Source organism: Phaethon aethereus (genome assembly GCF_964289735.1).
Source record: "Phaethon aethereus genome assembly, chromosome: 2".
Lineage (NCBI taxonomy): Eukaryota > Metazoa > Chordata > Aves > Phaethontiformes > Phaethontidae > Phaethon > Phaethon aethereus.
Genome location: NC_138582.1, coordinates 170,649,901 through 170,669,562, shown reverse-complemented (window position 1 = coordinate 170,669,562; position 19,662 = coordinate 170,649,901). Strand labels below are relative to the sequence as shown.

General features: G+C 52.7%; 1 protein-coding gene across 1 annotated transcript in view; it reads left to right on the top strand.

Moving 5' to 3' along the window:
• Positions 1 to 19,230, top strand: part of CCDC12 (coiled-coil domain containing 12) — a gene marked incomplete at both ends in the record, with an annotated part of 40,790 nt that extends 21,560 nt beyond the window's left edge. The window contains 6 exons of the mRNA XM_081996728.1: positions 5,367 to 5,437; positions 16,497 to 16,576; positions 18,158 to 18,219; positions 18,322 to 18,356; positions 18,764 to 18,840; positions 19,151 to 19,230. Of these exons, the coding sequence (XP_081852854.1) occupies positions 5,367 to 5,437; positions 16,497 to 16,576; positions 18,158 to 18,219; positions 18,322 to 18,356; positions 18,764 to 18,840; positions 19,151 to 19,230 (405 nt within the window). The remainder of the gene's footprint in view (positions 1 to 5,366; positions 5,438 to 16,496; positions 16,577 to 18,157; positions 18,220 to 18,321; positions 18,357 to 18,763; positions 18,841 to 19,150) is intronic.
• Positions 19,231 to 19,662: the final 432 nt, after the last annotated feature.

Below are 19,662 nucleotides of genomic sequence, written 5' to 3'. Positions count from 1 at the left end.
AGTGACCACCAGCAAGCAAAGGGAAATGCATTAAAACACTTGAAGGACGAACCGGTAATTAGGATAGTCACTGTTTTGGGGAGGAATACTTCCTTTTCCTGAGTTAAGAAATGAAAGTTGTGATGCAACTGTTGAAGAGAAATACTTGAAGGAGGTGATGAAGGAGCAAATCTTAAGACAAAAACTGGGAGCAAAGCAGAGAATCCCAAGACATCGCTGCTGTGTCAAGGTCCTGAGGGATCGAGTAAATCCAGTATGGGCAGAGAAGAAAGAGGAGAGAGATGGGGCAGTTGAAAACATGGAGCTGTAAGATAAGTCGCGTGTTTGAGAGGCCATCTCTGTATCAATAAATGATCACGGTAACGGGATCTGCCTTTCTTACAGCCCTTTGCTCCCAAGGAGGCCCAGCATCCTCGCCGCAGGCTCCCTGTCTGGCGTGTGGTTTCGGGTTCTGCCACTGCAGGAGTAGCTGGAGAGGGAAGCTCCTCCACCGTCGCGCGGCCGTTGCCCGCACGGCTGGTTGTGCGCAGGAGGAAGGAGATGTTGGTTGCGAGGCTCAATTGCTTCTCTTCGCAAGGGCACTTGGTCATCCACTTCTGCCCTAAGCAGAATATCAAGGGAACGCTATTTCCCCCCTTTCTGTCTAGATATTAATGGCTCTCCGAATACCACCATCTCCGCTACGCTCGGGCAAGTTGCTGTGAATGAGGAGGCTTCGTATCTTAGCCCGCTTGATTTATAGCGCTGATGGATGCAGCGCGAGCTGCTCTGGCTGCCGTCGCGCTGAAGCGGACGAGCGCGCACAGCCCGCCTGCAGACGATGCTGTGCCCGCACGTCAGGACTGTAGCATCGTGCGGCACTTCTGCCCCAGCTCTGTGTTCATTTCTGATAGGCGTTCCCTGAAGAATTTGGCTGTATTTGTGCAGGCTGAAAATGTTAAGTGTTAGTTTTGAATATAATACTCAGAGTATGCTGCGAGTAACTGCCTGGAGAGCGCGGGGAATGCGGGTAAAGCTTGCAACGCTAAAGCTTTCCCGTCACTAGCCAGAGCTACGGGGTGGCCAAGGATGGGGTGCAGCCCTGGTGCTCGGGGAGGAGGAACGATCTCTGCCTAAGGGGAGACACAGGTCAAGCCGCTGCCACCAGCGCATCGGTCCTTTCCGATCCGCCTCCTGCTGCCGCTGCCTACAGCCCGTCTCTGAGGCTGCAGACACTTTAATTGCCTCTTTCTGCCGGAGTAATTGGAAGTTCAGCTTTCTCACACAGCGGGAAACCCCGGTATTTTGCATGAGGCAGCGTGGAAAGCAGAGAGCGTCTCCAAAGCCTGGCTGGGTGCTGTTAGCCATGCACACTGCTTGCTGCCGGCTCCAGCGTGAAACCCTCGGGAAGCGCCTTGCATCAGCTGCAGTTTATAGCGGTATTTAGAAACCCGCGGTGGCTCCGTCCACACGGCATCTGGAGTTAACCCGCTCTCGTCTTAGAGCTTTGCCGTTGCTCACCTGGACTCAGGGCAGCGCAGGAAGGCCTCGTGGTGAGCTGTGGGTAGGGAGCGTGTGCGGGGGGAAGGCAGCCCGACCTGGCTGGGAATGCCAACAAAAAGCTCGGCAGTCGGAAGAGGAGCAGCGATCCTTCTCTGCTGCATCCATCAGATTGCTTTAGAAACCTCCCCCCACCCTTTATTTTCCTTTTCTTTTTGTAGAGTCACTGAGGAGCCGCCTCTTTGTGGAGCCGCGGCTGTCCCCCACGCTGCTGGAGGTTTACGGCCTCTTCGCCACGTGCCCTGTGGCTGGGGGTTTTTGTCACTCTGCTAATGAAACCGAAATCGCCTTCGCAGACTGTTTTGCAACCGGGGAACCAGCATTAATTTCTCTTGCTGGGGCGGGGGGGGGCTGACCTCAGACATCCGTTTCAGACCTCCTTTGTGTTCCATTTGCATGCTGATCTGTCTGGTGGCCCCTGATTAGTGGCGGCTGATGGCATATATATTTAGTATAAATTTGGTATAATTTAGAGGGCATTCGTGGTGGTGACGAGCAGGCTGGAAAGGATTACGTGCAGTTACGCCGTCTCCTTGAACCGTGCTGCAGTCCTCATTATCCCGAACTCCCTTCTGCTGTAGTACGAGAGGGACCATGTCTCATCCTTTCCAGCTCAGGACATCCCCAGGGAGAGTCCCGCACCCGTTCTCACGTTGCCAAAGGGTAGCGCGCCTGCTCCACATCGTCCGAGAAGGTGCTACGAGGAGAGCTTCAGAAGAGGAAAAGTCCCTGGCTGAAGGCACTACGGGACTTGTTGCATGAAGTTAGGGCAGGGATCGTGCCCCTGGACTCGGCCCCGGTGAGGCTGCACCTCGAATCCTGTGTTCAGTGTTGGGCCCCTCACTACAAGAAAGATGTTGAGGTGCTGGAGCGTGTCCAGAGAAGGGTGACGGAGCTGGGGAGGGGTCTGGAGCACAAGTCTGATGGGGAGCGGCCGAGGGAACTGGGGGTGTTCAGTCTGGAGAAGAGGAGGCTGAGGGGAGCCCTCATCGCTCTCTGCAACTGCCTGAAAGGGGGTTGTGGTGAGGTGGGGGTTGGTCTCTTCTCCCAAGTAACCAGCGACAGGACGAGAGGAAACGGCCTCAAGTTGCGCCGGGGGAGGTTTAGATTGGGTGTTGGGGGAAATTTCTGTACTGAGAGAGTGGTCAGGCATTGGCACAGGCTGCCCGGGGAGGTGGTGGAGTCACCATCACTGGAGGTGTTCAAAAAACGTGTAGACGTGGCCCTTGGGGACATGGGTTAGTGGGCATGGTGGTGTTGGGTTGATGGTTGGACTTGATGATCTTAAAGGTCTTTTCCAACCTTAACGATTCTATGATTCTAAGTTGCATTTGCTGGTGATGTGCTTGATTTTTCTGGGAATATCACCAGGCCTTTAGAAAATATTTGGCTCGTAATGGGGAATAAACTGGAATTGGGGAATTGGGCAAGCTCTGAAAGAGTGGTAGGGTTTCAGTATGGAATTATTTCAGCATACCGGGGAGAGAGGAGATTTGCAGCGCTGCAAAGAGTGCAGGCTTGCAGTGGGAAGAACAGCCACGGCTTGACATGAATATTTTTGCCAAATATCTCTTTAGGATTTCTGAACCTGCTTGTAGCCCTCCCGGATAAAACTCTAGCAAGAATGAGGGGAATGCAGGCTCTGTGCGCGTGCACTAGAAGTACGAAGAGACGAAAGGAATGAGAAAGGACTTAGAATGCAAGAAGGTACTTCCCGCAACTATAAATAATGTGGACTGAAAGATGTCTGAAGATTTCCTAGCACTAATCTCACACCAGAAAGTTACCGCAGGCTGCGTGTGCTCTTACCCGGCCAAGCTCGTGGTCTTTATTGAACAAGAAGAAATGTCCATGCGAGTATCATAAGGCTACTGTGGACTTAAAAATAAAATTACAAACAGGGAGTTAAAAGTGAACTAAATACTGTTTTTTTAGGAATAATTATTCTTTTTTTTTTTCCTTTCTAAAAAGACAGGACCATTTTTCTTGCCCTTTGGTCAGGACCTGAACCTGAACAACTCCAGTCACTGATGAGCCTAAACCAGAACTGAGCTGTTTTCTGGCTTGTCTCCCTGTTTGCATGTAATCTAATTTTTAACCCAGGTCGCAGAATACAGTTTTAAAGTTCGTATAGTCAAGATACAGGTGATAAGTAAGTTTTTGACTAGGGAAACCTTTCTGGTCCTTTCAGAGGTTAGGGATAACTTTAGCTGGTAAGTAATTTTGGTATCCTGAAGTTGGTATTAGGTGTCTGAACTCTCCAGTGAAGCTTTTAACAGAGCAAGTAACTAATCAAAGTAATTTCTGATCTGAAAGTGATGTTGGTCGTGTTCTGGTTATAACCAATTTTTGCTTGCAATTTTCCAGAGGGGAATGTGAACTTATTTCAGGGTTGAAAAAAAAGACTTTGAGCAGACTGACCTTGAGGGCTTCGTCTCTTTGAACTGGGTGAAAAGGACCGGTAACCTTTGCGGTGCGATGAAAGGAAATTTCTTGAAAATAATTTCTCTGGTCTCTCAGCTGTTCTGTTGAAGGCAGAGGTGAATGTTGGCACAACAGGCCCTGTGCGTTTGTGGCGACGTGAATCGTAGCCAGATACTACAAATGTTGTGTGTTTATTACCAGGTGACTTGGGTAATACTCCTTCTGGAACTGGCCACGCTCAAGGAAATAAAGACTTAATGTGCTGTCTGCTGGAGCTGCCACATTTTGCTTTTCATTTGGAGGGTGACGGGGGAGTTCAATCAGAAAAGCAACAGCTTTCAAGGAAGTCTTTCATTCACTGCGTTTGCCGTCACAATATACTCTGCAAAAGGGCAGATGTGCTTGTCGCGGAGCGTACTTTGTTCAGCGGTTGAATGAAATTAGTTAATCAGTGTGAGAAGCAAAGAAAACCCTTTCCAGCTCATTATTGTTAATGTTCTGTGCCTGTCCGGATAATAAATATAATTGCTAACTCGACTAATAGGCCGTTAGTGCCAGTATCTGGATGATGCAAAATGAGCCTCTTCGCAATACTGCAACACCCTGTTGAAGAGAAATCTGTTTTCTGTTACTGCACGGTGGCTCTGGAGCGAAGTGGGACCCTCTGTTGTGCTGCTTGCTGTTTGGTTTCTGCCGGCTCGTTTCACAACCCGTTAGAACGTCCGAAACGATTACTTAAGGGAAAGGCGCGGGACCTGGGCGAAGCCTGCTGGCGTGTGCTCCCTGGGCTTTTGCGGGGATCTGCGGCGCCGCGGGCCAGCCGAGCGCGGGCTTGCTCCCTTTTATCCTCTCCTCTGTCTGCCTGTAGTTCCCTTTCACCGACGCAGTAATATCCAGCCTTTCTTCTGGATCGGGGCGTGCGGGATTTGCCTTCGGGCCCCTGCCGCAGTGGCGTGGTGAGGGTACGCTCGGCTGCTGGCTGGCCGCTGTTTTGCTCGTGCCCCCATCTCCTTTCGCTGCGCCATTTAACGCGGGGAGGCGATTCAGACACGGGACGAGGTTTCCGAGCTGTGTTTTTGATTGCAGCTCGCTGTTTGCTCTCTGAATCGATGCAGTTACCAGTCATAAGGGGGTATCAGCGCTGAGTGGCGTGATTACCTCCGAGAGGGAAATTAAATTATCCTTGCCTGTTCTTACATTTGTTTATCGTGCTCTCTGTACAAGCAGAATACTAAAGGGAGAAAAAGGAAAACAGGCTTAATTTAAAGGTGTCGTAATTTAAAAGGCATTTCAAACTGCGCCTTGCTGCTTGCCCTGTGCCCTCCGGGGGGTTGCTGGGCTGCTGTTTGCTCTCCGGCATTTCCAGAGAAGCCAAAGCCTGACAGATCAACTTCTCCTTTCAGAATAAGGACGGCGGCGAACGCGAGAACAAGCAGCTTAGAGAAGATGACGAAGAGGAGACCATCAAGCACAAGTAATTATTTATTTATTCCCACTTGTCTCTCTTGTATGTATTGTTCAGAAGCTGCTCTCGTGTTTGCTAATTAGGATCTTTCCTTGGCTTCTAACATGCAATTTATTTATTTATTTTTTTAAAGTGTGAATTTGATCTCACAGTGTAAATGATCTGAGGTGGGGGAATAAAGAGGAAAAGCCTGGGGCTGACTTGCAGCGTTTCTGGGGGTAGCGAGGGCAAGGTGGTGCCATCAGAGGTGTTGGGAGCATTTAGGCTCCCTTGAACTCAACAGCCATTGCTGCATCTCTGTCCCCTGCACGTGTGCCATTTTTAAATGTGGATTTAATTTTTTTTTTCCCATGAACGGAGGCGCACGGGGTACACGTGGCTGTTTATCTGCGGCCCACCGCTGTTCTCTCTTGTCACCGGAAAATGTGAGCACAAAACCAACTGAGGCAGGGTGTCGTTCCTGGCAGGACCAGCTGACTGTGTAGTCGGTTTCCTGCCGGTAAAAACACCGTCAGTTCTCCTTTGGAGAAGACAGGGGGGTGAAATTTGGTTTAAAGATGTAGGATCTGACCTTTTCTCATCACTTCACCGGCTAGAAACCTCCTCTGTGGGAGGCATGCATCAGAGATGGTGCTGCAGATGAGCACGTGCGCTGTGCTGAGAAAGTAGAGCAAAATCCTTGCTGCTTCTTGGAGCTGACTCCCGGCAGAGAATGCATCGCTTCTGGAGAATAGCCCGCCTGGATTTGGGGCTGGGAGTGCTGCTTGAGAACCATGACTAAGGCTGAACTTTCTTTGTAGGTGTTGTGCTGGAAGAGGCACAACGTCTGGGCTGAAGCTGAAAAGGGAGCTAGAGATCTTGAAAATGATGATGAATAATGAATAAACCTTGCTTTCCAGCCCTGCCACTCGATACGCTGCGTGTATGGCGACACGGCGCCCGGTGGCCTGCTTGACGAGGGCCATCAGGCCTGGGCTGCCTTTACCACACGATGAGCCGGTGTTGGGCTGGCGGCGATGTGCTGCTGCTCCCAGACTGGAATTCTGAATTGGTCTGCTAGATCTTTTTTGGGCCTCTCACTCCAAGTAGGATGTTGAGGTGCTGGAGCGTGTCCAGAGAAGGGCAACGGAGCTGGGGAGGGTTCTGGAGCACAAGTCTGATGGGGAGTGGCTGAGGGAACTGGGGGTGTTCAGTCTGGAGAAGAGGAGGCTGAGGGGAGCCCTCATCGCTCTCTGCAACTGCCTGAAAGGGGGTTGTGGTGAGGTGGGGGTTGGTCTCTTCTCCCAAGTAACCAGCGACAGAACAAGAGGAAACGGCCTCAAGTTGCGCCGGGGGAGGTTTAGATTGGGTGTTGGGGGAAATTTCTGTACTGAGAGAGTGGTCAGGCATTGGCACAGGCTGCACGGGGAGGTGGTGGAGTCACCATCACTGGAGGCATTCAAAAACGTGTGGATGTGGCATTTCAGGGCATGGTTTAGTGGCCATGGTGGTATTGGGTTGATGGACTTGATGATCTTAAAGGTCTTTTCCAACCTTAATGATTCTGTGATATCTGGGGGGGAGGGGGAAATAGATCTTTTTTCCTACTCCAACTGAGTTTCAGGCTGGGGATTGCTTCTTACTAACCACTGCTGAGCAGCTTGGAGCGTGCGAGAGGTGATGCGGTTTCATACCAAGTCTTTGGCGTCACTGCTGTCAAGTTGGTAAATCACATTTTCCACGAGCACTTGCTCGTGAGCTCTCATCCTGTGGCAGGTTCGGCAAAAAGCCTTCCCTGCCTGTGGGCGATGCCTTTGAGGCTTCCCTGGGGTTGGAGTGGAGAGGAAAGGTGTTGAGTAGGAGCTCCTGTCTCCAGCCAGCTTTGTGCTGATGCGTGAAAGTCCCTGCAAATGTGGCCACAGGGCTTCTCCTGAAACACGTGGGAGCGATCTCTTGGGGGAGGCAGCTTTTGGGGCAAAAAATTTGCTTTCCAGCTCCATTTTCCTGCAGGAGACTGTAGCTCTTTGTCCACTTATCCAACTACAGCATATTTTGTCGGGATCCAAACATAACTTTGCAAGGCAAATTAGAACAAGATCTGCTCTGCAGGAAATGTTTGAATCACAAATTTGGCTGAGATGATTCTCGGTTTTTGCTTTGCTTGTTGAATGTCCTTTTTTCTGTCGCCGGAATTGGACGTGTGTTTTTAACAAGATCTAGAAGGCTGACAAGCCGATAACTTGGTCTCATCTTCGATTTTAATTTCCCAATAGCGTAGCTGAACTTTCTCAGCCTTTTGAAAAAGGGAACTGCTGTGCACTGATGCCCCGTTGGCTGGTGGCAAAAGGTAAGCGGAGATAGTTTGCTGGCGTTTACCCTGAATTTGAGAAATGAGGGGTTCTTGGTAACTGAAATCTGCCTTCGCTGCAAACCTCTCCGTCGCCCCGAACAAGCGTCTCGAGAGCTGTGCTGCTTTCTGCAGCTGAAAACCACCGAGAGCGCGACGTGGGGAGCGGGTCAGTAAATAATCCTGTGGCCTCGATGTGGAGTTTAGGTGCGCTGACCGCCCCAAAAAAGTGAAGAGCATCCCGGGGCTTTCCCTGCAGGCCAGTTCCTCCCGCAGCCGCGCCGCTGCACCTCCCGCAGCCGAGACCGTCCTTTATACCCCATAGGAGGGACGACCGCCAGGCGCCGGCTTTACTAATATTTTCTCGCTGCCTGTGTGACGGCACGCTTTTTGGCAGCTTCCTGTTTTTTTGGTGTTTTTTTTTTTTTTTTTCCAGATCGACTCAAATCTCCCCACCCCCCCTTTTTTTTCTTTTTTCTTTCTTTGTTCCTTGTTTTTTATCTTTCACGCTGCAAGCTACCACCGCAAGAACAAGTGCTGACGAAGCCCTCCGCGAAAACCCCGATACACTTGCAACAATTTCAGCTCAGGCTATCTCTGATCTGAGCTCTCAGGGGAGTTTGTATCTGTAACTGCAAAGAGCTCAGGGTTGGTTTGTTTTTTTTTTTTAATTTTTTTTTTATTTTACCAGTTATGCTTAGCCCGCTGACCAGGAAACACCTCCCGCCACGGTGCAGCCTGCGATCCGCCTTTGCAAGGAACAGGGTGTGGGTGGACTTTGGCCCTTCCGCCCGGTTCCCGGGGGGAAAAGCAGGCGGTTTGGGGCGCGGGGACCTGCAAGGCGAGCGCTGCGTAAAGCCACGGCTGGCTGGAGACTGGCATTGCCGCCCCGCGGGGAGTGGAGAGGCGTTGAGTTTTGAAGGTGGGCTGCAGTTCTGCAAGTGGAGCCCATCAGGGATGTTAAAAGTGTAAATAAAAGTCCAAGGTAGGGCTTGGAGAGGGAAGGGGGGAAAAAAAAAATAGCTTCAACTCATCAACTTGACTAGAAATTAAGCTTCAGTGAGCTGCTGTTAATCAGCTGCTGGTGTTTCGACACTTAGTCATCCTTTAAAATTACAGCTCTGTGCTGTGCCACTTGCAGGGATGAATTTCTGGGAGGAGCTGGGGGAGGCAGGGGTTGGGAGACGCCATCTCTCCCCTCTCCGTGGGAAGAATGTCACAGGGCAGGTCAAAACCACTTTTTTTTTTTTTTTAATCTCTGCACAAGAAAATACAGCAGCGAGTCTGCTCAGTGTTGGCTTTAGCTTGACAGGACAGCCAAGGCAGTAGCAGGGATCGCTGCTGTGCGGACGTGCTTCCTTACATCCTGGAGCATGGAGAACTTAATGAAGCGTTTAAAAGGAAAAGAATAAAAAAATAAGATAATCAAATGTGGGAGACAGCAGTATTTATGTAGGCTGAGCTTGGCACACGTGGAATACTTGATCGACATCTGCGTGGACAGCTGAGCCTGTTACCACGGGTGGCTTGTCCTGATGGACACGGTGCAGTGAGCGGGGCTCCGTCACTGCCCCACATCTCCAGCGACCCGAGCGCGTCCCCTGCGCTGGGGGAGCGCTTGGCCCGCCGCACGAGGACGTGGGCAGGGGCAAGGCTGTAGCTTTCTGCTGAGCGCTGGAGAAGGGAGAACAGGCGTTCGGAAGGCTGGGTGGTAACCGGTGGGGTACTAGGTGAGGAGATTTCGGAGCTGGCAGGATCTAGGCTCCCTCTTGAAGATGCTTATCTCCATTTTGTTGCACTGCAGAGCCCTTCTCCCCTCCAGAGCTGTGAGGGTGCTGTGGACCTTCCCTCCGGTTAGAGCTGTGCCCGTCTCATGCGGGAGGAGATATCTGGGACATGATCTGCTTTCACAGGGAGGAACCCGTGGAGCTTCAGCAGGTCTGAAACCTGGCTGCACCCCCCTAACAGAGGCTGTCGATGTGTTCAACGGGTGCCTGGTGATCCTGGCTCTGCCTTGGATCCCAGCAGCAGGATACAAGGGTGATGCAGCCAAAGGTGAAACTCTGGTCCCTCCTACCCAACCCTTGGCTACGAGTTCCCAGCATCTTCCCAACAGTCCACTCTCTTTTCAGTAGTTGTTGCTGGGAACACATTTTGGGTGTTGAATTTTGGGTGCTTTAGACCTCCATCTTGGCCTGCCTGTGGGAGACCGCTCGGTGTGGTGCGGGGACAAGGCTGTACGTACCCCTGAGCTTACCTGGAGCGCCTTTTTGTTCACAGACCTTGTGCTGGCTCTGTGCTGAGGCTGGATCTCAGCGTGGTGATTGAAGTGCAGAGCTGCAGCAAAGTCGTGCTTGGCACTGTTTTGAGGCCGGCCAGGAAGATGTTGAGGTCCTGTGGCCATCCAGATGCTACCGTGGTACCTTCAGGGCCTCTTTTTGTCTTGAGCATCAAGGGTGGCGGGTTGTTTCTGACCCACCATCAGCTGAAGAAGCTGGAGAAGCCCCGTAAGGGCGTGGGCCAAGCATGCTCTCGCACCAGCATGGCTGGGTGCTGCAGGCAGGGTCAGGGTCTGCACCTCAGCCAGCTCCTGGGCTGCATCACCAGGCTGGGTCCTGCGCTGCAGGTTGAGTCGGGGTGTGCTCCCCGTTGTATTTACTGATGTTGAAGTTGCTTGTATCTACCTGGAAAGCGCTCGGCTGCCTGGTAAAGCAGCGTGGGGGGCCAGATGGCCTTGTGGAACCTGCCTGCGTTTGAAGAGCTTCTCTTTTAGCCCTCCTGCAACACCCAGAGATGCGTCTCTCCCTGTCCGTGCTCCCCTAAGAAGCGTTTCCTGAGAAACCAGCTGCCTCGGCAAGTTTTGGGGGCTTCATGGTGTAATAGAGGTGTTTGTTTTTTTGGCATTCCTCGAGTGCCTTTTGGCAGCTGCTCAGGGAGGAGGATGTGCTCCAGCACGCTCGGCTGTTTGAGCAGGAGCAGCCCTCTCCCAGCAAAGAGAGATTGCTCCTCGGAGGGTGGGTGCTGATGGGTCTCTGCCTCTGCTTGTTGCTTGTTCCTTTTCTGCCTCGGGCAAGGAATCCAGGAACGAGGGCAGCAACTTGTCCTCTTGATCTTAGAAACATCTCTATCCCCCTGCAAGAGGGTGTGAGGAGAGCCCTGACTAGCGTGGTCCATGACATGAAAGCCATTTCGTGGTTTCTAGGTGGGAACGGATGCAGATCGCCTCGATGTGCATCTTGGTTGCTGGGAAGGTCACAGTGTGCAATGAGGCAGCCTGGAGATGTACAGACCTTGCTTTTGAGCCAGCCCAGCCTCTAGGGACGCTGCAGCAGGAGGTGGTGCACCCAGATGTCAAAGCTGCCTGCAAGGGGACAGGCTGGGTAGGGAAAAAAGTGCGAAAAAAGAGGGTTGTGGAATTAAATCTGTACCAGGATTGATGGGTGTTGTATAGCGAGTCTCGCAGTGCCCCCGAAGGGTGATGCTGCTGTAGCGTTCCCTCAGCACCCATGGGTGATCACGCAGCGCCCTGTAGGTGACTCTGCAGAGAAGTGCAGTGGGTCAGCGGTGGGGGTGACCAAGGGGAGCAAAGAGGGTACAAGAATCTGAGCCTGAAATCTCTGCCCAAATGCTCTTAATTTAGTTCTTTCCGTGGGGTCTGCAGATTGTAGGAAGGAGAGTAGGTTTGTCAGTTGGTTAAACTGATAAATACAATGAATTTTCCCTCGCACAAAAATTCAGGGGACTTGTAGAAAAATCTTGAAAATGACTTCTGCTATGTGATTTGTAACTGGAAATAGAGAAGGGAAGAGGCACTTTGAGGAGAAGTGTTTGCTGCCGCTGAAGAGTCAACTGCGTGCTGCCCCAGGGGAGACCTTCACCCAGCATTTCCACTTCTTTCAGGTTCTTCAGTGACTCGGCCAGAGCCCAGCATGGGCTTCCTCCAGCTTGGGCCCCAAACCTCCTGGGCTGCTGCTGAAGTCTCCTGCTTTGCTGTCCTTGGTTGGCTGCCTTGTCCCTGTTCCTTCAAACCTTCTTGCCCTCACAGAGCACATGATGGAGCAGAGGAGGGTCCACCACACCCCTTCAAGCGTTTGCGACCTCCCTCGTATCTTCTGTAGCAGTGATTTCTTTACATGTTTGAGTGTGGCTTCACAGGACCACCCAGGAGCAAGAGAATCTTTCGGAATGCAGAGAAATAAAACAAAATTCTTGCGCTGGCTGTTCTTTAAAGGGCAATGTGGAAGTGGTTGCCCAGGATGCTTGGTTTCAAGAAAGTTGGAGTGGCTGTTGCAAAAATGGAAGGCTCTGAAAATGGGGGCTCTGGAGCAGCTCGGGAAGGTCAAAGGGCAGCAAATTCTCAAACCAGATGTTATTTCTCCAGGGCTTTGGAAAAGAAATTGTCTGAAATAGCTGAGATAGGGTTGAGAACACCCAGGAGATCCCTAAACTGCTTCCAAAAAATGGAAAGGCTCTACCATGGCACTTCAAAAATAGTTGTCTGGGATCTGGGTGTTTGAAACCACTTTGTTTTGATGATGCAGCAGAGGAAGCATCTTTTTTTCTGGCTTCATCAGGAGCATAGAGCTGATGCTGAGGAGCACAAGAGACCTTTACGCAGAGCGTGAAGGGCTGGAAACCTGGGGACACCAAGAGGTGAAGAGCTGTGGAGTCTGCAAACGCCGCCGGGCTCCTGCCTTCTGCTAGTAGCTGTCCTGCTGGGGTCTGCTTGCCTCTTGCACCTCCAGAAACACTGAGGAAACTCTCTTGAGACGTCCTAGCCAGCTTTCCTTGGCCCTTAGCATTGTCCTCAGAGAGGCAAAAATAGGAAGGTGCTCTGGAAGCAGTCGAGTCGGTGCAGCTCCGAGTGGCTGTTTTGTGGTAGGAACTGTGGGAGTGGGGATGCTGTGACGTCTGAAGAAATCGCTCTTACGCAGTTTCTTGGCAAACCCATTCCCTGTGCTCCTGATGCAAGGACTTCAGCATGTGGGCACGTCACCAGAAGGCTTAGAAAGATCCATTCATCAGTTGAAGAAAGAGTGTTTGCTCCATAAAACCCTTGGGGCTGGAGGAGTAAAGCAAAAAACAACTTCGCAGACAGCTTTGAGCGTCCTGTGTTTTGCATGGAGATCGCTCTTTGCATTCTGCGCATACCCTGCGTGCCGCGCCGGTTCCAGCCCACCCGCTTCGAAGGAAAGCTGACATCTCCTCCTCTTCCCCAGCAAGGAGCTCCAGGCCCAAGTGGAAAGCGGATTTGAGGCATTCCTGACTCAAAATGGGGAACCTGCCACCCCGACAGGCTTTTAGGAGATGCTGGGAGGCTGCGTCCATCGCTTCCCTCTGTAATTGCTGCAGCTACCCGAATCCTGGTGCAGTCCTAGGAGCTTCCAGCACAGATCCGCACCCGCTGCCGGCTGTGAGACTATAGCCACCTCCGTCCCTAGCCATCCTAGTTCGTTTGGACTGAAATAAGCTTGGGAAAACACTGCACAAGGTGCCCAAGGAGCAGGAGATCTTCTGGGTTGGGCACATCCATCGCTTACACGGAGATGCTGATAAAATTTGCCACTGACTCTGCATGAGCTTGGCGCAAATGGTTCAAACCCAGGTCTCGTCCGGGTGCTCAGTCCTTCCCGAGAAGCATCAAGCACTCATGTTAGTGCCGGTGCATCACCACCACGTGCTCTCCGTCCCCGGGGGCTGTACTCCCGAACCCGGCTCCCCCGTGCCCGTTCTGCCGCGGAGCCTGTTCTTAGCTCTGGGTGTGTGGTGGGGTTTGTTTTTTTAGTGTATTTTCGTGGGAACTCGGATAATTCATCACTTGTAAAGTGCACCGGGCTGTCGTTTCGGAACGCAGCGCTAGAGGAACCGCTGGCACCTGAACTTTATTTAACCCGCCTCTGTGGAAGACTGGTAACAACTTTTTTATATATATATATATATATATATATATATATATATAAAACTTCTAAATATATATTCTTAACCCTTGCCTGCCTTCGAGTTACTTGGGGTAGCACCACTCTGCTGCTTGTCTCTCTGCCTTTACAGACGTACTCGTGCATGCAAAAAGCAGGAGATGAGTCTTGTGCTCCTGGTGAGCGTGGCACTGCTGGGGCTTGAGTGTGGTGAAATCCCCGAGCCCCCCGAGGCGGCGGCTGCGGCGAGCGCTGGGCACGGAGAATTACCGGAGGCAGGTGCGAGAGCTGCTCTCGCCTTGCACGGTTAATTAAAGGCATCAATTTTTCTTTGTTTTCTCCTGGCGCTTGCAGTTGTGCTGGGATTAATAAGGATCTGAAAGCAGGGGTGCCAGGCGTGGGGGATCTTCTGGGCGCAGCCTCGCAGCCCTTCTCCTCTTCGCTTCCGGCTGCTTCCCCTTCTGCCAGACCCGTGCCGCCACTCGTCCTACCTGCGGCGGGACCTGCCAAGTTGTGCCTTGGGCTTCAAGGCACAACCTTGTGGTTCGAGGTACCTCTCGGCTCTCTGCTGGTTTCGCTGTGGCCGAGCAGCCGCGGCTCCCGTTGCATGTGCAAAACGGTGATTTTAAAATATGTGTTTGGTTCCCTTTTAGCTGCAAGTAAATCCTTTTAAAATGTGAGCTAAGGAGACCAGAGTCTGGGAGATATTGGAAGCTGGCACTCTGCAGGGTCTGCCACTTTGTCCGATAAATCCTCTCCAGCGAGCACGAGCCAGCCTGTAGCCAGACGTTAGACATTGCAGCCTGACATCCTATTACCTCCTGAATGAATTAGCTGCTCCTCTTCCTCCCCTGGCCTCCCAGGCTAGCAACAAAATCCTGTTAAGTGGAGATTGTCTGTAAAATCACGGAATAACGGTGATTTCTGTGTGCCTGGAGGTGGCATCTCCTTCTGCAAAAAAAATAGTCACTTGATCCTCCAAGATCAGCCTTCCTGAAAAGAATTACCTTTTTGTCTGGGGATTGATGGTGATCGGTACGGGTTAATTTAATAAATCCCTCCTCCCAGGGCATGTATGCATAAAAACACACTTAAAACTGTGCCCAGCAGCTTGCCTGCATGGAGTGAAGGTGCTCTTGGCCTGGGGGAGGTATTGCAGCCACCTACTAATCTCTCCTGTGTTTCCTTGAAGCATCCTTTCTCCCAGCGCTGGGGAAGTTGTTCCTGTTTCACGGTGTTGCACCGATGTAAGGGCTCGGGGGACCTGGGCGCGACTACATGAGAAGTGTCTGCAAGTCCCCTAATCTGCCCGGGCCCCGCTTTCCAGTCTGCCGCTCGCACTTATCTCCGTAAGGGCTTGCCGAGCTCCAGCCACCCGCTCCCACCACCTCTGTGCCCCAGCCATGGTGTTGGGTCGGACTCTTTGCAAGTGGATTCGAGTGCGGGAGAGGGGCTGGGATGGCGTGGGAAGGGTAAGGCCATCCTTCTCTGCTCCATAGACCTCCAAGGTTGGGGTTTGTTTGTGCTTCTCAGATGAGCGTGGCTGTCTGATCACTGACCTTCCTCTTCTCACCTCTCTTGGGCTGTAGCTTCTTTACCCTTTGTTTCGCCTCTCTTTGCTTTGACTGTAAGCCCTGGGACGAGCTGTATCTCACGTGCTTCTCCATCTGTAAAGTCTAGCAGGGAAGTGGCCCAGCTATCTGCTGGGAGGAAAAATCGTCATATTCAACCATGGATCTTCCTCCCCTCTCCTGTGTTCGCATCGGGGCTCTCTGCGTCCTCATCTGCAGCGGCACAGCCACCCTCGTCGCTGCCAAAGGCTTTGCTGACAGCTGGGGCAGGCGCATCGCCGGGCGGCCCGTGCCTCGGTTTCTATTTAAACTGATTAAACCTATCGACGGTATTAAATGAGTTTAATCTACTTAATTTGCCCTGTGGGCTAGCGTGCTGGTAGGTAGACCCAGCAGCCCGCAGAGCATGTCGTACGCACGCGTAAGCAGCCGGGGGTGGGATGGGGTCCCGTGAGCTTGATTTTTCAGAGCTCTGGTTTTGGAAATGCCTCTCCTTGAAACTTGCAGGGTTTGACCTCGGGGAGGAATTGGCCCCGGAGGTGCACGTGACTAAGGTTGTCTAATGGTTGTCCATTTGAGGGCCAAATTATTTGGAAGAGGTGTAAAAAGAAGAGCCTTGAACAGGGTGGGAATTAGCATCTGAATTTCGGGGAGATGCGTGTGCTAGGGAGAGGACTGACTGCTGTCTCTTGAGCTCTCCTGGAAGGAAGTGACGGGATGGGTGAACTTCTGGGTGTTGTCCGGGTGTCACCATCCCTGTCGCTGCCGGCTCCACCACCCATTTGCCGAGAGCCCTAAATTTGCTTCCTTTATTTGCACCACGTGGCTGACCTGCATCCCTGTTTACAGCACTCCCAGAAGCATCTCTGGTGACTGGGTAACCACCTTGTACCCTAAAGACTCTTTTTTTCTCTCTGTCCTTCCCGCGTACCCTCCTGGGATCATTTTTTTTCCCCTGATTGTGGATCTTTGGTGTTTCCATCCTGGGTCTATCACTGGGTTGAGACCTAAAAGGGAGCTGGGCTGAAGTTCAGAGCTTTACACGGCAGCTTGAGTCTGATCCTAGCTGCCTCTGGATCACCCTATTGTGCCAAGCTCCGGGCCGACTCTGCCTTCTCTGACCTGTGCGGGTCCTGCCGGCCCCTGGCCGCTGCCTGCAGCCGGTGGTGCAGATGTGCCCCTCGCTAGCGAGAGCGCACGGTCCGGGGCAGCGTGGATGTGTCTCACTGCTCCGTGCTCTTCCCTTTCCTCCCCAGGGAGCTGAAACTGCGAAACTACGAGCCTGAAGATGAAGAGCTGAAGAAGAGGAAGGTGCCCCAGGCCAAGCCAGCCTCAGGTGGGTGTAAGTGGGAGCGTGGGAGGTGAAATGAGGCAGCACGAAAGCAGAAGCGTTGCCAGCGGTGGAGCTGGTGCCTGTGGTGAGGGAATGAGGCAGCACTTGTGGTTGGGAGGACAAATAAAACAGCACAGGACTCTGCATCCAGCCAACATGCTGCAAAATGGGTGGGTTATACCTTTTCTTTCCAAAAATGAGGTGGCTGGGAAACCTCTCTTGCTACTCGCTCCAGCTCAAGGTGGAAAAGCTACTGGGCTGTATTCTGGTAGCAGCTCGCTGGTGTGAGGGTGGCAGGTCCCAGGAGATGAGCGTCTGCAGCCCTGGGGGGTGCTGGCATGTCTGAGCAGCCGTGGTGGGAGCGCCGGAGCTCTCCCACTGCCGCTCGGCGAGCGTGATGCTTGTGGCCCCCGTTGCTTCATCATCCCCTCTCGCCCGTGGGGACCGCACAGTGGGGGGGTGTGTCTGAGCACACCGAGTCCAGCCCCAAACCAAAGAGTTGATACTCAGAGGAGCGGAGCTGGAGGATTCTCAAGGAGATTCAGGCTGGTTTTTGTTTGAATTACCTTTAAACAAATATTAGTCATGAGTCCAGGGCGTTCAGTCTGCTATTTCTTAGCACTGAACCTCTGCGCAGCTCTTGAGAGGGAGGTGAAAGGTTCCCTTGAACTTGAAATACTGAGACCTCCTGGAATAGATCTTTTTAAAAATGCCCTAAATAAAAAGGCTGCCTTTGGGAGCACGGCAGAAATCTGGTAGGTGGGAATGCTGACACTGTGCTTTCTTTATCCTTTTGTAAAAGTTTAAAACGTCCCCTGACTCTTCCCGGTCGTCTGGTTTGGAACGGGGAACAGCAGTTTTCACCGTTTCCAGTAAAACTTGTGCTCTCTGCTAGCCCTTCTTTGGAACTGGCTGCACCTCCCGTGTCTGGAGTAACCAGCTTGTCTGTCCTCGAGCACTTCGTGCAGGGGCTGGGGATGGAGGAGGAGAGGAGCTGCGACTCGGAGTGGATTGATATTAAATGTGCCTTTGGGCACATCCGATTGCTGGAGCAGAATTCACCCCTCAGGGGTGTGCTCCCCTCCTTGCACAGACCCCCAGGTTGAAGGATGGAGGGCTGTTTTCCACGCGTGCTTTGCTGTTATCCCCGGTATCTGCAGACCTTTACGTAAGGTCTGGGCTGGAGCTTGATTCCTCCAAGGTGTCTCGGGCGGTGGCCTTGTAAATGAGTCACAGCGAGTGAAATTCCAGTTTAAGCACCGGCGGAGCAGCTGCTCCCTTCAGATCTTACGAAAAGAGGACTTGAACCCAGCAGACCCCTTGCTGCCGATGCTGTTCGTGGCGTTTAATGGTTGTTGGGTTTACATCATTTTCAGATGATTTTTAGGAGTTTCCGAAAGGGTTTGGGTGGTGGAAAGACGTGTGTACCCACCGGTATGTACCGCGCTCTTAAGGCAAAGATGTTCAAATGGGCTTTTATAAAAGCTTTTGTGAATCAAACCCAGAGCTGTGGTGGGTTTCGCTGTCCCCTTGGTGTCCTGCTGCTGCACCCAGCGCTGATGCTGGTCCTGTTCCCCCATCTAGTGGAAGACAAGGTGAAGGACCAGCTGGAGGCCGCCAAGCCAGAGCCCATCATCGACGAGGTGGTACGTATATATTCAGAGCTGCTCTGTGCTGGCTGCATCTGTCTGCGTCCAGGCTTGAACCTCACCTGCAGCTCTCACTGGCTGTCTCCTCTTCCTCCCTAGGATCTGGCAAACCTGGCCCCCAGGAAGCCAGACTGGTGAGTGCCTGCCGAGCCCTGCTCCTTGGAAAGCGGGGTTGGTGTCAGCGGTGGGTTACTGTCACCTCGAGGTTGTCCAGGTTGGGTTAAAAGTGCTAGAAATGAGAAACCCTGCCCTGCTGTTGAGGGAGACAGAAGACATAGGGCTGTCCTCCCTCTTCCTGCTTACACCGAGACGCCACTGATCCCTTTGGGGTGCTTGCCACCACGGTGGCCTCAGTGACAAGGGATGGTCTGGGCATTGGGTTGGTTTGCCCATGAGCTGCCCTGGTGGCAGACACACGCTCCGTGGTGCTCGTAGGAGACAGAAGGAGTTTCTCTTCCACTGGAAAAGGTGTCATGTGGCCCCTGCGTTCAGATCTGCCTGGGGCAAGGATTTGTTCTGACATTGTCACTCTCCTCCCCAGGGATTTGAAGCGAGACGTAGCCAAGAAACTGGAGAAGCTGGAGAAGAGGACGCAGAGAGCCATCGCTGAATTGATACGTGCGTTGTGGTGCCGCGGGGATGGTGTGTGGGGTCACCACTTGTTCCAGAGGGATTACACCATCCTCACTGGGAGCTTGCTGGGCCTTGCTCTTGGGCCAGAAGGGGACTGGTGGAGCTTGATCCCCTTCCCAAAAGGGTCTGGGAAGCTGTCGGTCCCAAGTAGCTTCCCTGAGGCCACACGCACGCACGGCTTGTGTGGCAGGGAAGGATGGCTTGTGGGCTCGGAGGCTGCAGTTCAGGTCCTCCGCTGCGTAGGTTCCCCGGTACAGCTGGTTTTCGCTAAGCCACTGCTGTTTCTCACTTGCAGGAGAGCGGTTGAAAGGGCAGGAGGAGGAGCTGGCGTCTGCTGTCGGGTCAGCAAAGCAGGAGGGAAGTGACTCCGACTGAGAAGGTCCATCCAGCAGCCTCAGGCATGGGCTCTGCGGATCTGCCTCTGCCAGCACCGCCGATCCCGTTGCTCTCAGGTAGAGGCACCTCGCCGGCACACGCTGCTCACCAGCGCTTTGCCAGAAGCCCATGAATCCCACCATGCCTGAGGGAGAGGGGCATCTCCAAGGAGCCCTGCTGTCCTCTCTCGGACTACGGCTGGCAGTTGAGGAACACTTCATAGATAGCTTTTTGGGATCACGGCGGGCTGATGGGAGCAGGACAGACACCCACGTTAGCTTGAACCTAGGCTGCAGGAGTCAGAGCAAGGAAGATACGGACAGAGGGCTGGTGCCAGAGAAGGTAGATCCAGGCTAACTCTTCTCTCGCTTGCTGGGTAAGCAAGAAGATGGCCACACAGCCAACAGCAGCCTTTAGAGAGGCGCGACCATT